The sequence below is a fragment of the Natrix helvetica genome, assembly GCF_964273705.1.
Source record: "Natrix helvetica genome assembly, chromosome: Z".
In the NCBI taxonomy this organism is placed as follows: Eukaryota; Metazoa; Chordata; class Lepidosauria; order Squamata; family Natricidae; genus Natrix; species Natrix helvetica.
The window spans coordinates 138,590,073-138,610,926 of record NC_138554.1 but is presented as its reverse complement, the minus strand read 5'-3'; the positions used below and the strand labels follow the sequence as shown (position 1 = coordinate 138,610,926).

The 20,854-nt window shown below is 42.2% G+C and overlaps 1 protein-coding gene across 1 annotated transcript in view; it reads left to right on the top strand.

The window, feature by feature from the left end:
* Positions 1–20,854, top strand: part of OBSCN (obscurin, cytoskeletal calmodulin and titin-interacting RhoGEF) — a gene marked incomplete at its 5' end in the record, with an annotated part of 248,074 nt that overhangs the window by 122,737 nt on the left and 104,483 nt on the right. The window contains 9 exons of the mRNA XM_081970681.1: positions 968–1,234; positions 3,502–3,774; positions 6,048–6,314; positions 11,027–11,299; positions 12,244–12,516; positions 14,387–14,653; positions 15,756–17,090; positions 18,028–18,306; positions 18,575–18,653. Of these exons, the coding sequence (XP_081826807.1) occupies positions 968–1,234; positions 3,502–3,774; positions 6,048–6,314; positions 11,027–11,299; positions 12,244–12,516; positions 14,387–14,653; positions 15,756–17,090; positions 18,028–18,306; positions 18,575–18,653 (3,313 nt within the window). The remainder of the gene's footprint in view (positions 1–967; positions 1,235–3,501; positions 3,775–6,047; positions 6,315–11,026; positions 11,300–12,243; positions 12,517–14,386; positions 14,654–15,755; positions 17,091–18,027; positions 18,307–18,574; positions 18,654–20,854) is intronic.

The window sequence follows — 20,854 nt, the reverse complement described above, 5'->3', positions numbered from 1 at the left end:
TATATATGCCTGCCTTTTGGACCCTGATCGGTGTAGACTTAAGGACTTCATGGCAGCATGACAGACAGAACACAATTGATGTTGCTAGTTTCTGGGCAAGATTATTTTAATTTTAATCTTAAATTTTATATTTTAAATTTTATGTTCATTTAGTGACAGTTTAACTTTACATTGTAATTGAAAAAAAATGGCTTATGACCATTTTTCACACTTACAAGTGTTGCAGCATTCCCATGGTTACGTGATCAAAATTCAGACACTTGGCAACTGACTCGTACTTACGATGGTTGCAGTGTTCCATGGTCATATGATCCTCTTTTGTGACTTTCTTGTCACTGCGTTATTTTGGTTTGTCAACTTGAGCTTCTATTCTGAGTTATACTGTAGAAGTGTTTTTCTTATCTGACAATGATTTAGTGCGCATGTCTCCTAACACGTTTCATAATACGTCACACATTCTTGTACCTACTGGAGGAGGTGGGCAACAATAGCTCTTGCCAAAATGTAAGAATTAGATAGTAAGATTTTGTTTTATTTTCATATTAAAGTTGTTTTCATTAGAACATGTTCTCGGGATTTATTTTCTACTTATTCAGAGATATGCTTCTTGGAAGGGCGGCGATCCGCACCTCGTTAATCGAAGGTGGGGAGAAACTTCCCCTCCTTCACATTTCTGATAAGTGAAGTCAAAGGGGAAACCAGATTTACTTGACAAACATGTAACTAACTTAATGACTGTGGTGATTCATTTAATAATTGTGGCAAAAAAGTCATAAAATGGGACAAAATTCATATGTCTCACTTAGCAACAAAATTTGAGGCTGAGTTGAGGTCATAAGTTGAGGACCACCTGTACTATGCCTTATTTTGTGATGCTTCTGACATAAAACCCTAAAGAATACCTGTAGAGGTATTGTTTATTGTCTGCAATGAGCATCACAATGCTTGTGTCATTTCTTCCCGGTAGTGTTACCTGTATTCTTTGAAGAAGGGTTGCAAAACATTGAGTCAGAAACCGGAGGGAAAGCTGTCCTGTGTGGCAAGATCTCGAGTCCCAACACTCCCGTCGAGTGGTGGAAAGGGTCCCTCATTCTTCAGCCCAGTGTCAAGTACGAGATGAAGCAAAAAGGCCCCATGGTTGAGCTGATCATCTATGACTTGGAACCAGAGGATTGTGGATCGTATACATGCAGCACCAGAGACGAGCTGTCCACAGCCTCGGTATATGTACAAGGTACGTTCCTAATTCTTATCTGTGTTTTGTGAATGCTGCAGCCAGTTGATTTTATGTTGTCAACTTGTCAACAGAAGCGTAGTATCAAGACCTCTGGAAGTGTTAGGGCTGCTTTATACTGCACTGGTTACGCCACAGTTGGAATGCTGTGTCCTTTTGTGTTTGTCAAATTACAAAAAAGATTGAGACTAGAAAGTGCAGAGAAGAGCAACAAAGACAATCATCCTTGTTTAGGGGACTAAAGTATATGATGGATGGTTGCAGGAACTGCCTAACAAGGAAAAGGATTAGGGGTGACATGATAGCACTCTTCCAATATTTGAGTGGCTGCGAGAAAGAATAGGGGGTCAACTTATTCTCCAAAACATCTGAAGGCAGGATAAGAAGCAACAAACTGAAACTAATCAAGGAGAGATTCAGTTAAGATAGAACTAAAGAGGAATTTCCCGACAGTGAGAACAATTAATTAGTGGAATGGCTTCCCTCCAGATGTTGCGGATGCCCCAACACTGGAGGCTTTTAAGAAGAGATTGGACAGCCATTTTTCCAAAATGGAATAGAGTCTCCTGCTCAAGCAGAGGGTTGGACTAAAAGACCTCTAAGGTCTCTTCCAACTCCGTTATTCTATGATTCTATTCTCCAAAGCACCTGAGGAGAGGATAAGAAGCAATGGGTAGAAGATTATTGAAGAGAAATCCAGCAGAGAAGTAAGGGGAAAATTCCTGTCAGTGATAACAATTAATCAGTGAACCTCAAGATAGGCCATCCCATTGCTACGTAGACCAAGGAATTCCTCTTCATTTTCAAGTTGTTTCTTTTTAAGGTTACTTTTATACATAAAAATGGAACTCATGCATCTGTTTTGTGCCTTTTCCTGTTATTAAACTAGGTTTGGAGGCAAATCAATCTTTGTAATTTAGTCCGGGGAGTTCAGTGGATCTGAAAAAATGAATGATCCTAAACATCTTTGGCCTATAAACCATCTTGTTGTATAGATGACTAATATCAGTGGTGGGATTCACTTATTTTCCCTACTGGTTCGCAAATGTGAGCATGCGCAGAAGGTCGTGCATTACGTCGGGGCAGGTCGGCCAAGCCTCCCACAGCCGCCACTACTGGTTCCCCCAAACAGAAGAGAACCGGCTGAATACCGCCTCTGACTAATATGTAGGATGCTTACCACAGTTTGCTTCTGCGGTTCTGGTGTGAGATAACTTTTTTAAAAAGATTAATGTATGATTTTAGATGATTTTGAAAAGTTAAGCACCGCCAGGCCTGGTTAGTATTTGGGAGGGAGGGAAAGTACAACAAAAGAAGAACATTCCATATTGTGGCTAAGAAAATTGCATCCATGGATGTCTGTATTTTATTTGTTTAGTGAATGACCAAATGGAAACTCCCATTATTTTATTGCAGTCCACTTTTGCTAAAAGCTTTTAAGGAACCGATGAGATGCCATGGAAAATAAGGAAGGTGACCTTTACAGAGATAGGCCAGATCTATTACGAAAGTAGCAAGGAGGAAAACATAGTTTAAGTTGAAAACAAGAACATGTTTGCAAAAGATTCAGGCTGACACACTCTCTCTAATTCACATGAATATAAGGGTGACACGAAGCAGAGTCCCCAACCTTTCCGGGTTGGTGGCCTGAGGGAAGGGGCAGGCTCCTTTACTCACACCTGCGCAAGCGCGAACAACACCGCCAGTTCACAGAGACGTTGCAGTGATTCTCGTACCCACGTGAAGTTCACATGATGCTCGGGGTAGCATTAGCACAAGTGTGTGTGTGTGTGTGTGTGTGTGTGTGTATACGTGTGCACACACACACACACATGCACTGGCCAGCCACTCACATGGCCTGGTGGCCAAGAGGGGACCAAGGTGGGGACACCTGTGGTAAAGCACAGCCAGCTTTTTCAAGATCCTGTTCTTATAAATCAACATGAATAAAAGTAATTTTAGTCTTGTCGAGTTGGTTTCTTGATTGAGTCTATTAGTTAGCTAAGAGCTGTATCTTGCCAGCTTTGTGAGAAATCAGAACAGAAATAAAATCAGTGCCATTGTTACTTTGATCGCAAAACGAATGGGTGTAAGTCAGTGACTCCTGTAGGTTTTTTGTAGGTTTCAGTTGCAGAGTTTTAATCTTGGGTGCTAATTTTGCAACGTACCTCCTGACGAAATGATTCATGTTGTCAAATGATATAGAAACACAAAGATGGTCCATTTTTACACCTCCGCTGCATGTGTTCTCTTCTTCTGTTACACAGAAGAGGAAATACAGATAGTTTCTGGTTTAAAGAACATGGATATTTTTGCCGGGGAATCAGCTACTTTTACCTGCGAGCTCTCCGGATCTGGAACACAAAACACGCAATGGTGGCTGGACGGCTCCCCTCTTCACAACAGCACTGCAAATGAAATCTCGGTGCAAGATGGGACCACTCACAAGCTGATCTTAAAAGACCTGGGTCTCAATGATTCAGGAACAGTGACCTTTCGAATGGGTTCTCTGATATCCTCAGCTAAATTATTAATCAAAGGTATTTCAGGCTTTCCCTGTCAGGCAACCACCATGCTGCGCTTGTGCCTTCTGTCACTGGACCCCTAACCAATTCCTGCAAAACAGCTCCTGGAAGGAATGCATTAACTACTAGGCACCACTACCTTAAGCAAAATCCTGCACCTTACTCATTATCCTTGGAAGATATCTATTTATTCTTAAATTTATATGCTGGGCTGTCTCGCTAATCTAAAGTGACTCTGGAAGGCTTACAACAGCATATAATAGATTTAGGAGCATCTGATAATTGCCTGTGCTGGATCTGCTGAACTGTCATGAATACTGACGGCATAAAAGTTTAATAAATAAAATAAATACATATCTGGTTTTAAGCGCTTTTGCAATCTTTTGTAGGGCAGCTGAAACAATTTCAGCAAAATAGTTTTCAGTTCGATCTTTTTGGGTGGTTATCATCTGAGAGTGAGCCAGTCACAAATAGGATCTCTTGATTCGAGATGGACACCACACAAATTTAATTAATAATAATTAATGATTTAATTAATAATAAACTATAGCTACAGGCCAAGGTGATGCAAATGGGGGATTTTCAGAAATGCTTAAATACCCATCTGAGCACAGTAACTACTACAGGTGTAACTTTGTCTGTGGATAGTCCTCAGCTTATAACCACACTTGTGACCAGAATTTCTGTTGCTAAGAAAGGTGGTTGTTGAGTGAATCCTGCCCGATTTTATGATTGATTTAGCATAGTTCAGGGGTGTCCAAACTTGGGAACTTTAAGACTTCCTGAATAGTTGTCTTTCGCTGACTACTTTTTGGTGTCTAACTAAAAGCAGGTTAAGCTATCAGAAAAATACTGAATTATCCATTGATGTAGCTTTAGAGCAGGGGTGTCCAAACTTGGGAACTTTAAGACTTGTGGACTTCAACTCTCAGAATTCCCCAGCCAGCTATGCTGGGTGGGGAATTCTGGGAGTTGAAGTCCACAAGTCTTAAAGTTCCCAAGTTTGGACACCCCTGCCCTAAACAAATGGTTGTAATTCGAGGACTGCCTGCCAACAACTGAAGCTTCAGAATTGATCTGATTCTTTCTTTAATGTCTTTCCCTCACCTTTCTCTTGCAAGGGAGGGAGGAAGGAAGCAAGGGAGGAAGGGAAAGAAGGAGAGAGGGAGAGGAAGGAAGGAATTAAATGTAAGAATAAACGAGAAGAAAACCGCCAAGTCAACCTACCTTCCTGCACCACCAGTTCTGCTTTGCAGACCACCTCCCCTCCAGCATTTTTAGCCATGCAAGCGTAGACCCCTCCATCTTCGGCCCGAGCGTTGTAGAGGGTCAGAGAGTAGCTAGTCCCTTCGTTGGACTGGTAGATCCTTTCACTGTCCAGCAACAAGGAAATTCCCTAGAAGGAAGGAGGTAAGCAGGCAACATAAGGCAGGTAGCAGCACTTTCAGGCCTTGGCTTGGACTTCAGCCAGGGGCAGCACTGCCTAAGCCAGGGGTGTCCAAACTTGGGAACTTTAAGACTTGTGGACTTCAACTCCCAGAATTCCCCAGCCAGCTATGCTGGGTGGGGAATTCTGGGAGTTGAAGTCCACAAGTCTTAAAGTTCCCAAGTCTGGACACCCCTGGCATAGTTGTTAAGCGAATTATTGCCGTTAAGTGAATCGTGCGGTTGCTAAGTGAGTCTAGTAAGTGAATCTTTCCCCATTGACCTTGCTTGTCAGTAGCGGACTGGGAAGTTCACGAATGGCAATCACGTGACCCCAGCATGCTGCAACCTTCATAAATGCCAAGCACCTAAATTTTGATCACATGACTGCAAGGCTGCAATGATCATAAGTGTGAAAATCAGTCATAAGTCACTTTTTTCAGTGCCGTTGTCTCTTTGGATGGTCCCTAAACAAATGGTTGTAAATTGAGGACTATGATATTAAGAAAAACGACTTAATCTAACCAATTTTCTCAATAGTTCAGCTTCCAGAATTCTCCACAATCTCCACGCTGGCTGAGGGATTCTGGGAGTTGCAGTCTACACCCCTGGAGGGTTTCTAAATTAGGCAAAACTGCTTTCAGCCATTCAGTCACCAATGATCTGCTGCCTCCTTAGCTAACTCACATGCTTTTATCATTTCCATCACAGAGCCAAACAAGCCTTAAACCACCTTAGCAAACTAAAGAGTGCTTCTGATCCCTGCTTTTACACAACTCACAGAGAGTCCTCCTTTAAAAGCAAAAAAGTCTCCATAAATATTCCCCCAAGCCTGCACTAACACCTGACCTATCGGTTGACAGATCCGACCATTGAGGTGGTCAGCCCCATGCAGGACCTAACCTTGGAAGAAGACGGGACTGCGGAATTCATCTGCCAGTATTCTCGGCCAGTGCAGGCCGTCTGGAAGAAGGATGATCAACCTCTTTGGGGAGATGGGCAGCGAGTTGTGGTTGAGCAGGACTGGAATGTGGCCAAATTGAAAATCGAGCCGGCTTTTCCTTGTGACACGGGGATTTACTCTTGTGAAGCTGGAGGGACCAAAGCGGTGGCCATGCTTGACGTTCAAGGTGAGGTCAACCACAATGGAAGAAGATGATCATATGAACGCCACCGAAGCTGACATGAGTGCCAAACCAACTTTCTTTTGGTGACTAATGCTAGAATAGCAGAGTTGGAAGGGACCTTGAAGGTCTTCTAGCCCAACCCCCTGCTCAAGCAGGAGACCCTACACCATTTCAGACAAAAGATTGTCCAAGCTCTTCTTAAAAACCTCCAGTGTTGGAGCACTCACAACTTCTGGAGGCAACTTGTTCCACTGGTTAAGCAACTAGCTTTTGGAGATCAAAGAGCAAGGGGAGATTTGATGTTTACCAAGGGGTTGGTTAACACTTATAGCAGGTGTTGGGGAACAGGAAGCCCTTGTAAGGACACAAGCATTCGTACAGGGTTGTTGAGGCTCCTTGAACTTGGTTGTTTTCTTGCAGATGTTTCACGACCCAACTTGATTACATCATCAATGCTAGAAGGGAGTTCGGTTTGCAGAGAGAAGGAGGACTATGGGGTCCTTGGTGCTCTTTGGGCTTGGTGGTTTTCTTGCGGACATTTCATGACCGAACTAGTGCTAGAAGCTAGAACCTTACTCCCTTCTTACACTGATTACCTGGTTGCATCGTGAAATGTCTGCAAGAAAACAATCAAGTTCCAAGAGCACCAAAGACCCCACATTTCAATCCCGAGCTACAAATATTTTCTTCTATCAATAAATATTCGTATTAAATTTTTAAGCTCTTACCTGTCGCAGAAAAATTCAGACGATTGAGAATTTTGAGGTGATGCATTTGGAAAATGCCTGCGTTTTCCAAACACACTTTGTTTGATTTATTCTATCTGCCCTTAATTTTAGCAATAAACTACTGAATAAAATAAATTCAGACGGAAGCAGAGAGCTGAGAAGTGTCCCTGGCTGAATTTGCATTGCAACCATGAAGAGTTTTCTTAGCACATGTCAACACCAACAATTCAGTTGTCTTATACACAGTAGGAGAACAGGAATCCTGGCCTACCTTACAGGGCTGTTGTAAGGATAACTCAGCAATGCATTTGAGCAGCCTAAAACAATTTGTAATTGCTCTGTGTTACTGCAACCTTAATGGTCATCTGTTGTTATTCCAAGCTGAAGCTTTTGAAATATGCTTTATTATTTGGCTTGTCTACTGTTCTGAGATTATTTAATTTTTTTAATGATTTTACTGCTTGCATTATATTTTTTTAATGCTTGGCTGCCAGGTTGCTTTGAACACTGTGAAAACACAACTGCCCATTTTAAAATAAAGTCACTTTGAGTAAAGCTTCATGATGATAAAAAGAAAGACCAAATTATGTCTTTTATTATGGACATTAAAAAAAAACCTAATTGTAGTATATGCTTACTGTTTCTGCACCAGCCATGATCAAGTAGAGATTAAGGAACCAGGTTAGAAACTGGGAGACTGTGAGTTTTAGTCCTCCTTTAGGAGAAGAACTGGGGAACTTTAGGCCAGGAGATGATGAATTGTAGTCCTGCCTTAGGCAAGAAAGCTGGCTGGGTGACTTTGGCCCAATCTTTTACTTTACTTTTATTTAGATTTCTAGACCGCCCCCTCTCCCGAAAGGGACTCAGGGCGGTGTACAGTCAAATTAAAACACAAATACATAGGAATAAATATAAATACACAAATCCTTAAATTAGATGAGGAGGTTAAAAGACTGTATCTTAAAGTAAAGCTATTAAAACCATATTAAAAATGACCCCTAAAAATACCCCAGAAAGTTAAAATTAACCCAACTAAAATATCTGGCAGGAGGTAATATAAAACTATGGATGGGCCAAGCCGGCTAGTCGAAACAGGTGAGTCTTTAGTTTTTGACGGAAGGAGCGGAAGTCGGTGGTGGTTCTAATGTCGGGGGGGAGGTCATTCCAGAGGGTTGGGCCCATCAAAGAGAAGGCTCTACTCCTACGCGCCGCCCGTTGGCATTGCTTGGTGGACGGCACCAGGAGAAGTCCCTCCCTGTGAGAGCGAATTGGTCGCAGGGATGTGTGCGGTAGGATGCGATCCCGCAAGTAGCTAGGTCCTGTGCCATGGAGCGCTTTAAAGATGGTGATCAACACCTTGAAACGCACCCGAAAAACCACAGGCAGCCAGTGCAGCTCGCGCAGGAGAGGTGTTATGTGGGAGTACCTAGTACTCCCCATGATGGCCTGCGCGGCCGCATTCTGGACTAGCTGTAGTCTTCGGGCGCGTCCCAAGGGAAGCCCCATGTAGAGGGCATTGCAGTAGTCCAGACGAGACGTCACCAGCGCATGAGTGACCGTGCGTAGGGCATCCCGGTCCAGTAAGGGGCGCAATTGGCGCACCAGGCGAACCTGGTGGAACGCCCCCCTTGCCACGGCTGCCACATGGTCATCCATCGACAGCCAGGCATCAAGGAGGACGCCCAAATTGTGCGCCCGTTCCACAGGGGGCAATTGCTCGCCCCCTATGGCCAGTGATGGTGTCAACTGGCTGAACCGAGGTGCCGGTAGCCACAGCCACTCAGTCTTGGAGGGGTTGAGTTTGAGTCTGTTGTCCCCCAGTAGACAGTGAGTTCGAGTCCTGCCTTACTTCACAGTGTTGTTGTTGTAGGGAAAATAGGAGGAAGAAGGAGTATTACGATATATTCACTGTTTTGAGTTGTTTATAAAAGAATAATAAAGGTGGACATAAATAAATAAATTTTGTAGGTTTGAATTTCATTGGCATTAATCACAGTTCCTTACAGAAATGTTTACTATGGCATCTGAAAAGCATACAGGCAGTCCTTGACCTACAAAATTTATATGGTTAAGCGAGATATTTGTTAAATGAATTTTAACCAATTTTACCCCATTTTACAACCTTTCTTTTTATAGTTGCTAAATGAATCACTGCAGATGTTATACAATACAACACAATAGCAGAGTTGGAAGGGACCTTGGAGGTCTTCTAGTCCAACCCCCTGCCTAGGCAGGAAACCCTATACCGTTTCAGACAAATGGCTATCCACCATCTTATACAATACAATACAATACAATAGTAGAGTTGGAAGGGACCTTGGAAGTCTTCTAGTCTAACCCCCTGCCTAGGCAGGAAACCCTATACCGTTTCAGACAAATGGCTATCCAACATCTTCTTAAAGACTTCCAGTGTTGGGGCATTCACAACCTCTGGAGGCAACTTCTGTTCCACTGATTAATTGTTCTGACTGTCAGGAAGTTTCTCCTTAATTCTAAGTTGCTTCTCTCCTTGATTAGTTTCCACCTGTTGCTTCTTATCCTCCTTTCTTGTCCTACCCTCAGATAATAGTTTGACTCCCTCTTCTTTGGGGCAGCCCTTGAGATATTGGAAGACTGCTATCATGTCTCCCCTGGTCCTTCTTTCTCTTAAGCTAAACATCCCCAGTTCCTGCAACCGTTCTTCATATGTTTTAGTCTCCAGTCCCCTAATCCTCTTTGTTGCTCTTCTCTGCACTCTTTCTAGAGTCTCCCCATCTTTTCTACATCGTGGCGGCCAAAACTGAATGCCGTATTCCAAGACTTATGTCCAACTATGTCATGTTAGTAACATAGTTATTAAATGAATCAGATTTTCCCATTGACTTTGCTTGTCAGAAGATCACAAAAGGGGAACCTCAGGACACTGCAACCACTATAAATATGAGTCAGTTGCTGAGTGTCTGAATTTTTATTGTGAGACCATGAGGATGGCTGCAATTGTAAATGTGAAAAGCAGTCTTAAGTCATTTTTTTCAATGCCACTGTAACTTCAAGCAGTCCATTTCTAACCATGCAATTAAATTTCCACTTTAAAAAAAAATGTTTCATGTTTGATTCCCTCTGCAGAATCTCCTAAATCACAACTTATTCCTATAAAAAACCTTTCTCCTTTCCAAAACTCAACCTATATCAAAATGAAAGTTGAATTTCAGCTAAAGATGGCAGTCACTTCATTTTTTGAATATAAAGCATTGCAAACAACCAAGTTTGCAATCCATTTAAGGTCTTATTAGTGTTATATTTTATATATTGTATCAATATAATATACAGTTATATTATACATATACATATATAATGTAATATTATACATTATATATATATATAATATGTTTGTGTTATATGTAATTTATACTTTATATATATAATATATAAATTATCTGCATAATTTATATTAAATGTATATAAATATATGTTATACATATTATATGTAACATTTACATTGTACTTATTATTTCCAGCTAATTTAAATGCTATATAGGTAGTCATCAACCTACAACTACAATTGAGTCCAACATTTCTTTTGCTAAGTAAGGCTGTTTTTAAATAGCCATGCCTCATTTTATGACCTGTTGGGCCATTGTTGTTAAGTGAATCACTGCAGTTGTTATGTATATCACACTGCCGCTAAGTGAATCTGGCTTCTTCCACTGAGTCTTCTAATCGGAAGCTGTCTGGGACAGTCACAAAGGGTGATCACATGAACCCATGACACTCCAGCCGTCATATCTATGAGTCAGCTGCCAAGCACCTGAATTTTTATCACGTGACCATGGGAATGCTGCATTGGTTGTAAGTGTGAGAACCAGTCCAAAGTCAATTTTTTGGTGCTGTTGTAACTTCAGACAGTCACTAAACAAACAGTTGTAAGGTGAGGACTGCCCGTATGATGGGAAAGTCAGGGATTGAGGCCCTTTTATTATTAATTCTATTTTTTTTGTGTCTTAACAGCCAAGAATTCAGTCATCCAGGGCCTGGAGAATGTGGATGCAATGGAAGGAGGGGAAGCTCTCTTTGAGTGTTATCTTTCCAAACCAGAAATCTACAATTATAACTGGCTAATTGATGATGTACCGGCAAAAACATCAGAAAACGTGGAACTGGTTTATTTTGAAAATGGGCTTCGCCATCTTCTGCTTCTGAAAAACCTCAAAGTCCAAGACAGCTGCAGGGTGACCTTTCAAGCAAGCGATGTGGTCACATCTGCTTTCTTGACTGTAAAAGGTGACAATCAAATATCTTGCTGTACGAGACAATCAGAGATAGGTAGTCCTCAACTTGGGCCACAACTGGGCCCAAAATTTCCATTGCTAAGCGAGATAGTTGTTCTACCACCTTTCTTGCCATAGTTGTTAAGGAATGACTGCAGCTGTTAAATTAATAACACTGCCGTTAAGTGAATCTGGTTTCTCCCATTGAGTTTGCTTGTCAAAAGGTCGCAAAAAGAGGATCATGTGACTTTGGGGCACTGCAACCATCATAAATATGAATCAGTTGCCAAGGATTCTGCTTAAGCAACCGTGGGGATGTTGTAATTGTCACAAGTGTGAAAAATGGTCATAATTCCCTTTTTCCATGCCATTGTAATTTCAAGTGGTCATTAAACGAACTGTTGTAAGTGGAGGACTACTTTTTTATAGCTACCTATCTCAGTCAATAACTGTGAATAGCTTACAATAAAAAAAATCATAATTAAAACACTAAAAACATTCTAAGATAATAAAAAACAGTAGCAGTAACTACATTAAACATACATAGCAGCCGAGATACTTGACCCGTTAGCAATACAGCCAGGAAACAGGATCCATTTTCATGTACAGATAGTCTTCAACTTACAACCATAATTGAGCCCAAATTTTATGTTTCTAAGTGAGACATGTGTTAATTGAATTTTACCCCATTTTATGACCTTGGAACACTACGACTGTCATAATATGAGTTGCCAAGCATCTGAATTTGATCATGTGAACATGCTGATGCTACAATGGTCATAAGTTTGAAAAATGATCCTTTTTCAGCACTGTTGTAACTTCGTACAGTCACTAAAAGAACTGTTGCAGGTCAAATACTACCTATAATTCCGGGATTTTTTTAAAAAAATCCTAAAATTTCCCAACCTCTCAATTTCTTCCTTGCTTTGAAAGGATTGTCATTTCTGATCATTTCAGGATGGAGACTGGAATTCTTGCAGCCACTGACGGATGTCATCATCCATGCCGGGGAACAAGCCATCTTCACTTGCGTGTTAAGTGAATCAGTGCCCATCCATGAGATTGCCTGGTATCTTAATGACGTAGACATCCAACCGGATGAAAATTGGAGAACTGAAGCTGAAGCAAATACCTACAAACTCATCCTAAAGAAAGCTCAGCTTCTCCATTCTGGGGAGATAACCTTCGCTGCCAGAGATGCTATTGTGTCTGCAAAATTGACAGTCATAGGTAAGTTGGAACAGGTAACTGTTTTCTTTCAATTTCCGTATAGGATAGGGCTGATGCAAAATGATCACACTGAATACTGCGCCCTAGCAAAATTAAATTCAAGGTAGATAAAAGTAAGGTTCTATAATTAGGTAAGAAAAACCAACTGTACAGGTATAGACTAGGTGAAACTTGGCTTAATGCCAGTAACTGCGAGAGGGATCTTAGAGTCCTAGTGGACAATTACTTAAACATGAGCCAACATTGTGAAGCAGCTGCCAAAAAAGCCAATGAAATCCTAGGTTGCATTAATAGAGGGATATAATCAAGATCACGTGAAGTTCTAGTACCCCTTTACAAAACCTTAGTAAGACTACACTTGGAATATTCCAAATGGTTTTGGTCACCACAATACAAAGATTTCAGACTCTGGGAAGAATGCAGAGAAGAGCAACACAATAAAATAAATAAAATAAATAAATAAAATGAAATAAACAACAAACAGCTAAGTAAGACTGTTTTCCCCTTAGAACATATTTAGGGACCAAATGCATTTAGAATATGTTTTTGGAATTAATTATAAAGAATCCTTCCGGTGGGAAATAGATTTGTTTGGACTATTGCAAGACAAAATAAAGAAAAGCAATTTTAACTATTGGACACCAGGGGGAGACAAATACCATTTGTTTGTTTGTTTGTTTTTCACGTTTCTAAACTGCCCATCTTTACAACTAATTATCTGGAACATATAAGATGATGCAAACAAAAATTAACATTGAAAATATTGAAGGGCACTTTTGAAAAAATAGAATTTTTAGTATAGTAACCAAAATGTCAGTAATGAAGTTTGTTTCTATAGATAAACAGGATAAACAGTGTCCAAAAATGTTTTGGAAACATTGGCAGATGAAGAATATTTTTTGACAAGAAAAAGATGACAGGCAACAATGACAGTTATGAGAATGACACGGAAAGGATGTCACAGTTAATGTTTTAACTCAGTTGATGTTTTAAAAATCAAAGGGGAAATACAAATAATCTACCAAGAGAGTGATCTGGATAATTCTTTTATATTGGATTTACAAAAGAAGCTTGTTAGACGTTTGAATAATTTTGTGAGAAAAGTCAAAGAAGAATAACAGGATAACAGCACAGAAGAACAGAAAAACAGAGTTGGAAGGGACCTTAGAGGTCTCTTCCTGCTCAAACAGGAGGGTTGGATTAGAAGACATTTTAAAAAAAAACCTGATTCTACAACAATTCTTGAGTGGACTAAAGATTAATAGTTTCAGAACTAAAAGGAAGGCTTATAGAGTTGGTTTATTTGAGCCAGGTTAAAATAAAATGTGCTGTTATTTTTGGTAACACTTAATGGATTTTCTGCTGACCGAGGATTCAAAAAATATTGCTTTACGGATTTGTCTATAGATTAAAAAATGGGATATGGAATGAAGAAATCATTGGTTGTAAACCAAGAGAGGTAAAGAGCATATTGTATAACAATTGTGATGGCTGAAATATATTTTCAGTCTCTACTATACTTTAACTTTCTTTACTTTTTGTGTTTTCTATTTTCTATTATTTGTATCTTGTCCTTTGCACTTTTCTCTCTCTCTCTCTCTCTTTCTTTCCTTCTGCATTAATTTTACATGTCTGTGTGTGTGTGTGAGAGAGAGAGATCTTTTTACATTTTCCTTGTATGAGATATGAATCAGTTGCCAAGCATCTGAATTTTGATCACATGACTGTAGGGATACTGCAGTGGTCATAAGTATGAAAAAAACATCATATGGCGCTTTCTTCAGTGATATTGTAACTTTGAATGGTCACTAAACAAATGGTTGCAAGTTGAGGACTACCTGTAAATTGGTTTTCGTGTGTTGAATTTTAGAACCTGTTGAAGTCACTCAGCCTTTGGTTGACCAGTCTGCCACGCAAGGAGAGAAGGCCAAGTTGCAGTGTGAATTGTCCAGTGAGACCCAAGAGGTGATTTGGGTCAAAGGGAAAGAACCGATCCAACTTGGAGGACGATATGAAATCATCTCCGAAGGCAAAAAACAATCACTCATCATACACGATTTTAAATCTGAAGATCAAGGATCCTACACCTGCATCGCCTCACCTGAAATTAAAACTTCTGCCAATCTTTCGATTGACGGTAAGTTAGAATCCATATAGGTAATTCTTGACTTACGACCACAAATCATATAATTGTATCGGGGTCATTAACCAGCAGAGATAAGCACAACTAGGACTAGAACTTCTGTTGCTAAGCAAGAATGTTATTAAGTGAGTCTCGTACAATTTTAGGATCTTTTTTTGCCAGGATTGTTAAGCAAATCACTGCAGTTGTTAAGCAAATTACAATATCATTAAGTAAATCTGGTTTCCCCCATCGGCTTTGCTTGTCCAAAACTGGCTGAGAAGGTTACAAATGGAGATCACCTATTCCCAGAATGGTGTCACAGTCGCATATACAAGCTGGTTACTCAGAGCCAGAATATTGAGTTCCTGACTATGGGGATGCTGCAATGGTTGTAAGCGTGAAAATCGCTTGTAAGTCACCTTTTTTTCTAGTGCTGTTGTAAATTTGAATGGTCATTACATGAATGGTTGTAAGTCAAGGACTACCTTTACTGAAAAAAGTGACTTATGACTGATTCTCACATGGCTGTCACAGCATCCCCATGTTTACATGATCATGTATGATTGTATTTTTATCTGCATTGACTGTACACCGCCCCGAGTCCCTTTTTGGGAGAGGGGGCGGTCTAGAAATCCAAGAAATAAATAAATAAATAAATAAATAAATAAATAAATCAAAATTCGGGCACTTGAAAATCAGTATGTTTTTACAAGTTGCAGCAATCTGGGATCACGTGATCCCTTCCAATCCAGCTTCTGACAAGCAAACTCAATAGGGGAAGCCAAATTCACTTAACAATCATGTGATTCGCTTAACAGCTTCAGTGATTCTGAGAGAAGAAGAAGCATTGCAAAAAAGGTTGTAAAATGAGGCGTGACTCACTTAAATGCCTTGCTTAGCAATGGAAATTTGGTTCAGTTGTGGTCATAAATCAAGGACTACCTGTGCTATATTAATCCAGATTGATTGATTGATTATTGATTAATTGATTCTAAAGTCTGTTGAATGGGGATTTGCAAAATTTAGATTGTCCTGTAGATCTTCCTCTTCTTTTATGTCTAGAAGTTGCCATGTCCTGACTTCCTAATAATAATCTCATCATTTCATTTCTTAGTTTCTCCAGTGTCGATGTTGAAAGAAATTGTTGAGGAAGCAGCACTCTCTAAAGAGTCAATGAAGGTAGCGGATGAAGAGGTTCAACCCAGCTTGCCACCTGAAGCTGCTCAGGAAGGGGACCTCCATCTTCTATGGGAAGCTCTGGCCAAGAAACGGAGGATGAGTCGCGAGCCAACCTTGGATTCAATCAGTGAACTTCCCGAAGAAGACGACAAGCTTCAGAAGAGGAAGAAGGAGGAAATGGAGATAACCCAGTACTACTCCGAGGAATACTCTACTTGTGACGAATCTGCAAAGGCTGGAGAAGCAGATTTCTCCATCACAAGTTCAGATGATGAATCCAGAGCTGGGACACCTTCTTTAATCACCTACCTTAAGAAGGCTGGATCAACTACCTTGAGTGTCAGTCGCAAAGTCGTAGAGAAAGTAGCTCAAGATCAGCAGAAGGTCAGTGAGGAACCATCTCCTCCTGCAGAGTCAACTGAATTGGAGATCACTGAAGGTGACTTAGAGGACCCTTCCATGTCTCAAGCTGCTGTCAAAATCCAAGCTGCCTTCAAAGGTTACAAAGTGAGAAAGGAAATCAAACAGCAAGAACATCCGGTCTTTGCTGAGACCTTCAAGGACTTTGTTGGCAAGATAGGAGACACCCTCCATCTAGAGTGCATGGCCCACAGCAAAACAGACATGACAGTCTGTTGGCTGAAAGACGGGAATGAAATTAAGGATGGGCGGCATTATCACATAGACAATTACAATGATGGGACCTGTTCCTTAATTATCGCCGGTCTGGAAATGAACGACAGCGGCAAGTATGCCTGTGAAGTCTCCAATAAATTCGGCAAGGTAACCCACAGTGCCAAGGTGACCATCCAACCTCAAGCACCTTCTCGCAAATCGAAACCCACCAAGAAGCTTCCTGACAGTGAATCAGAGAGCTCGTCCGGCAGTGAATTGGACGATGCTTTCCGTAAAGCCGGACGGAGGTTCCACAAGTTGTTCAAGTCTAAAATCTCCACCGAGATCTCCGACGTTGACGAGGAACTGTTTGTCAGCGCGGATGAGGGAGAGATCGAGGCAGTGGATCGTCAGACCTACCGGGAAGACGAGTGCTACATCTACATCAAGTTTGAAGTTCACTCAGAGGCCAAAACAGCTGCGGTCCGGTTTCGGGAGATGTTTGCCGCTTTGGGTATTCCTGTTGAGATTGACATTTTGGACCAGGGTCCTAAAAAGATAGAGTTGCGTATTGGGAAAGCTACTTCACCTCCTGCAGGACAGTTGCGGACTTTGGTTCAACGGCCACCACCTACTCTGCTGACCTCTGATACTGGTAAGTGCACAAGGTTTTGTAGGAGGAGGAATGGCAGGAGCTGGGAGCGGAGTCAAAAGAGTCATTAGCCTAGAATCTCCATGTCATCACAAGTGAACTAAGTCCAATCTCCTTTGAATTCTGTTGACCCTTATCCAACTCCTAGCAGGTACTAGTGGTTAGTTGAGAAGATTCCTGCAAATAGGCATGGGTACCAATAAATCAGTTTAAGGTGAAGTGTTAGTACACTTTACACTGCACTGATGAGACCGTATTTGAAACACTGTGTCCAGTTTTGGTCGCCACAGTACAAAAAGGGTGACGAGACCATAGAAAGAGTGCAGAGAAGAGCAACAAAGATCAGATCTGGAGGATAATATGATGAACGATTGAGGGAACTAGGTATGCTAACTAAGTGAAGGACTAAGAGTGATAGTAATCTTCCAAAACTTGAGGGAGTGTTACAAATAAGAGAGAGGTCAACCTATTTTCCAAAGCACCTGAAGGCAGGACATTAGAAGTAATGGATGGAAACTTATTAAGGAGAGAACCAACCTAAATTATGGAGAAACTTCCTAGCAGTGAAAGCAATCCATCTGTGGAACGGCTTGCCTTCAGAGGTTGTGGGTGCTTCATCAGTGGAGGTTTTCAAGAAGAGAAAGGACAGCCATTTGTCTGAAGTGGTATAGGGACTCCTTGAGGGCTGGACCAAAAGTTAAGGGAGAAGGAAAAGGTGAAGGAGCAGTAGATAGACAAGAAGGAGAAGGAAGAAAGTGAGGAGGAGGAAGAGGAGAAGGAACTGTGGGATTCTTGGTGCTCTCTGAACTTGGTTGTTTTCTTGTAGACATTTCATGACCCAGCTAAAGAACATCATTAGTGCTAGAAGGGAGCGACGTTTGTGGAGAGAAGGAGGAGACAGACATATAGTTTTGCTCTTATTGTTCTTTATTCATTCTAGCTCCAGTCTTCATCACTGAGCTTCAAAATCAAGATGTGCAGGATGGTTACCCGGTCAGTTTCGATTGTGTGGTGATTGGCAAGCCGATGCCAACTGTCCGGTGGTTTAAAGATGGCCGTGTTCTTGAAGAGGATGACCACTACATGATCAACGAGGACCAGGAAGGATGTCATCAGCTGATCATCACTGCGGTGGTCCCTCTTGACATGGGGGTCTACCGCTGTGTGGCTGAAAACAGCATGGGGGTGTCTTCAACAAAAGCTGAGCTTCGAGTGGAACGTGAGTTGAAAGCTGGGATGCGGGAAACTGTTGTTCAAAAATTGAGCATAATTGAGCATAATCCTCCCTCCCATAAAAATCACTGATCAGAACTTCCTTGATTCTTGCACAATTGTCCACCTTCTCTTATGTTGTTTTTGAGAAGTGCTGCTCTAAAGCGGTGTTTCTCAGCTTGACCATGGAATTCTGAGAGGTGAAGTCCACTGACCTTAAAGTGGCTGAAATTGAGAAACGTTGCCCCTAAAATCCTCTTTTTACCATTCATTAGTAATCAGCACAGACTATGATACAGCTGGAGATGCAACGGAGACCTCCTCGTACTACAGTGCCAAAGGTTACCTGTCCAGGTAAGAGCAATATTATTTTTTTATTCGCCTACTGCTTAGAGAATCCAAAGGAATGGGCTAGTTTCAGTCTGCTTGCCTAGAGACTGAATTGAAGAAACTTGGCCATGCCTCCTTTTCACTCGGTAGCCTCAGTTTTTTCAATTCAGTCTGCCTACAGAGACGTAACCACAGTTTCTCCTGTACTTTTAAGGTTTTTTTCCTTTGGATTTTCTTTGCAGTTCACAGGTATTGTGTGCATTGTATTTCATCATTATTGTTTTTGTGTTTACGGAGTCGGGCGGCGTGCTGGTTTCCCCAGTCCACCGGAAAGAACTGCTGCTGAGAATTCCCTCTTCATGGGGAGGGTGTAAATTGTTGGGCGCTCCTGCCTGATTGCTCAGGCTAGCCCGTGGCTGCTAATTACCTGGATCTGAGGGCCGTGAGTTCGGTGCACTGTTCTCGAGCCCCTTGTGCTGTGCTTGGAGGCTTGGTTCGCCATCTTCCCGTCACTGCCGCTTCTCAGCTTGGTGTGCTCGGAGGCTTAGCCGCCATTTTCTCTTGCTGTTTGTATTTCACGGGTGCTGGCTATGCCCAGAGCCACTAGGCAACTGTTCCTATTGACTGCTTTAAACTTGCGAGCCGTTGATTTCGGCACCATTTTAATTGCCGCGAGCCTCATTGTGAGCAAGTTTGCGAGGAGATCAGCAGCGTGGTTACGATCTCGCTGTGCTATCACTGCAGGCAATCTCTTTTGGCCTTTTTCTTAGAGCCTTTTCCTCTGGTGGCTGAGTATCACCTGTTGAGCGGCCAGGATTGCAGGGTTCCTTGCAGGTTTGCCCTGTATTTCCCCACTGATTCATTCTGGGTGAAGAAGACATGCGCTCCAAGTGGCGCCTAGTAGCAGTCCCTTTCAAGAGAAGAAAACTTTTTTGGGAGACTTTAGACCCCATTCTCATCGAGAATAAGGATAAAAAGAAGGTGTTACCTTCTGTGCAAAGGTGGATGGATCGCAGGTCCCAACCGTACTTCTGCCGGCAGCCCTTTCAGTGGGATTCGGGGTCCACCAGGTCCCAGTTCCACAGACCCTACTACCAGAGATCAGATCGATCTCAGGATCAGTCCGGATTTAGGGACAGGGGCAGAGAACAGCAACAGCCCCAGCAGCAACAACAGTCCCAATCCAGACGAGGAAACTAAGGTTCCAGCTACTGACCCTTCCGTCGGTAGGTGACACCCAGTTTGATATTCCCATTGGTGGTCGACTCGTTCACTTGTCGACCAATGGGAATAATCAACCTCGGACGCTTGGGTTCTTCAGACGGTGCAGATCAGCCTCACCCTAGAATTTGAAGGTTTGTCAGGTGCTCCGTTCCAAGGTGCAGGGTCATGAGGGCTCTCGTGGACACCGAGATCCAGCACCTACTGGACATTTGTGCTATCAAACTGACCCCTTCAGGTCAGGAGCGGAGGGGTTTTTACTCCATCCTGTTCTTAGTGCCCAAGAACTCAGGGTGGGGTGGGGGTGGAGAGCGATCTTGGATCTCAAGAGGCTGAATGTACATCTGGCGTACAAGCGTTTCAAAATGCAATCACTGCAAACCATCTTGGGCTACTTTCTCCAGGGAGACTACCTAACATCAGTAGACATTAAAAAGGCCTACCTTCATATGCCTATTTGACCTTCTCCCCGGAAATTCAATTTGCATACTCAGGACGCCATTTTCAATACAGGGCCCTGCCGTTCGAACTCTTGTCAGCCCCAAGGACATTTACAAAGTTGTTGGCCGCAGTGGTGGCCAATTTCAGGTCTCGTCCCATAAGACTACAATGCTATCTCAACGATGTCCTGATACAATCAACATCCCCGAGACAGGCCCATTGAGATCTTAAAGCGACAATTCGGTCGCTGCAGCTCCACGGATTTCAGGTGAATATGGACAAAAGTCAGTTAGTGCTGGCCACGTCTCTTTTACATCCAGGGCCATAATAGACACTGTTCGTCCCTGTCACATGACCGTTGCACCAGCATTCGGGCCCTGGTGAACCAGGTTCTGATCCAGATATCAGTGCACCTATTTGTCCTTTATACGTTATTAGGGAAGCTGATTTCCTGTATAGGAATCATTCCCTGGGGCTGGCTTCACGCGCACCATCTCCAATGGTTCCTCTTTCCGCACCAGAGGAGACACAGAGGTGTTCCAGACATCACAGTGCGACTGTCC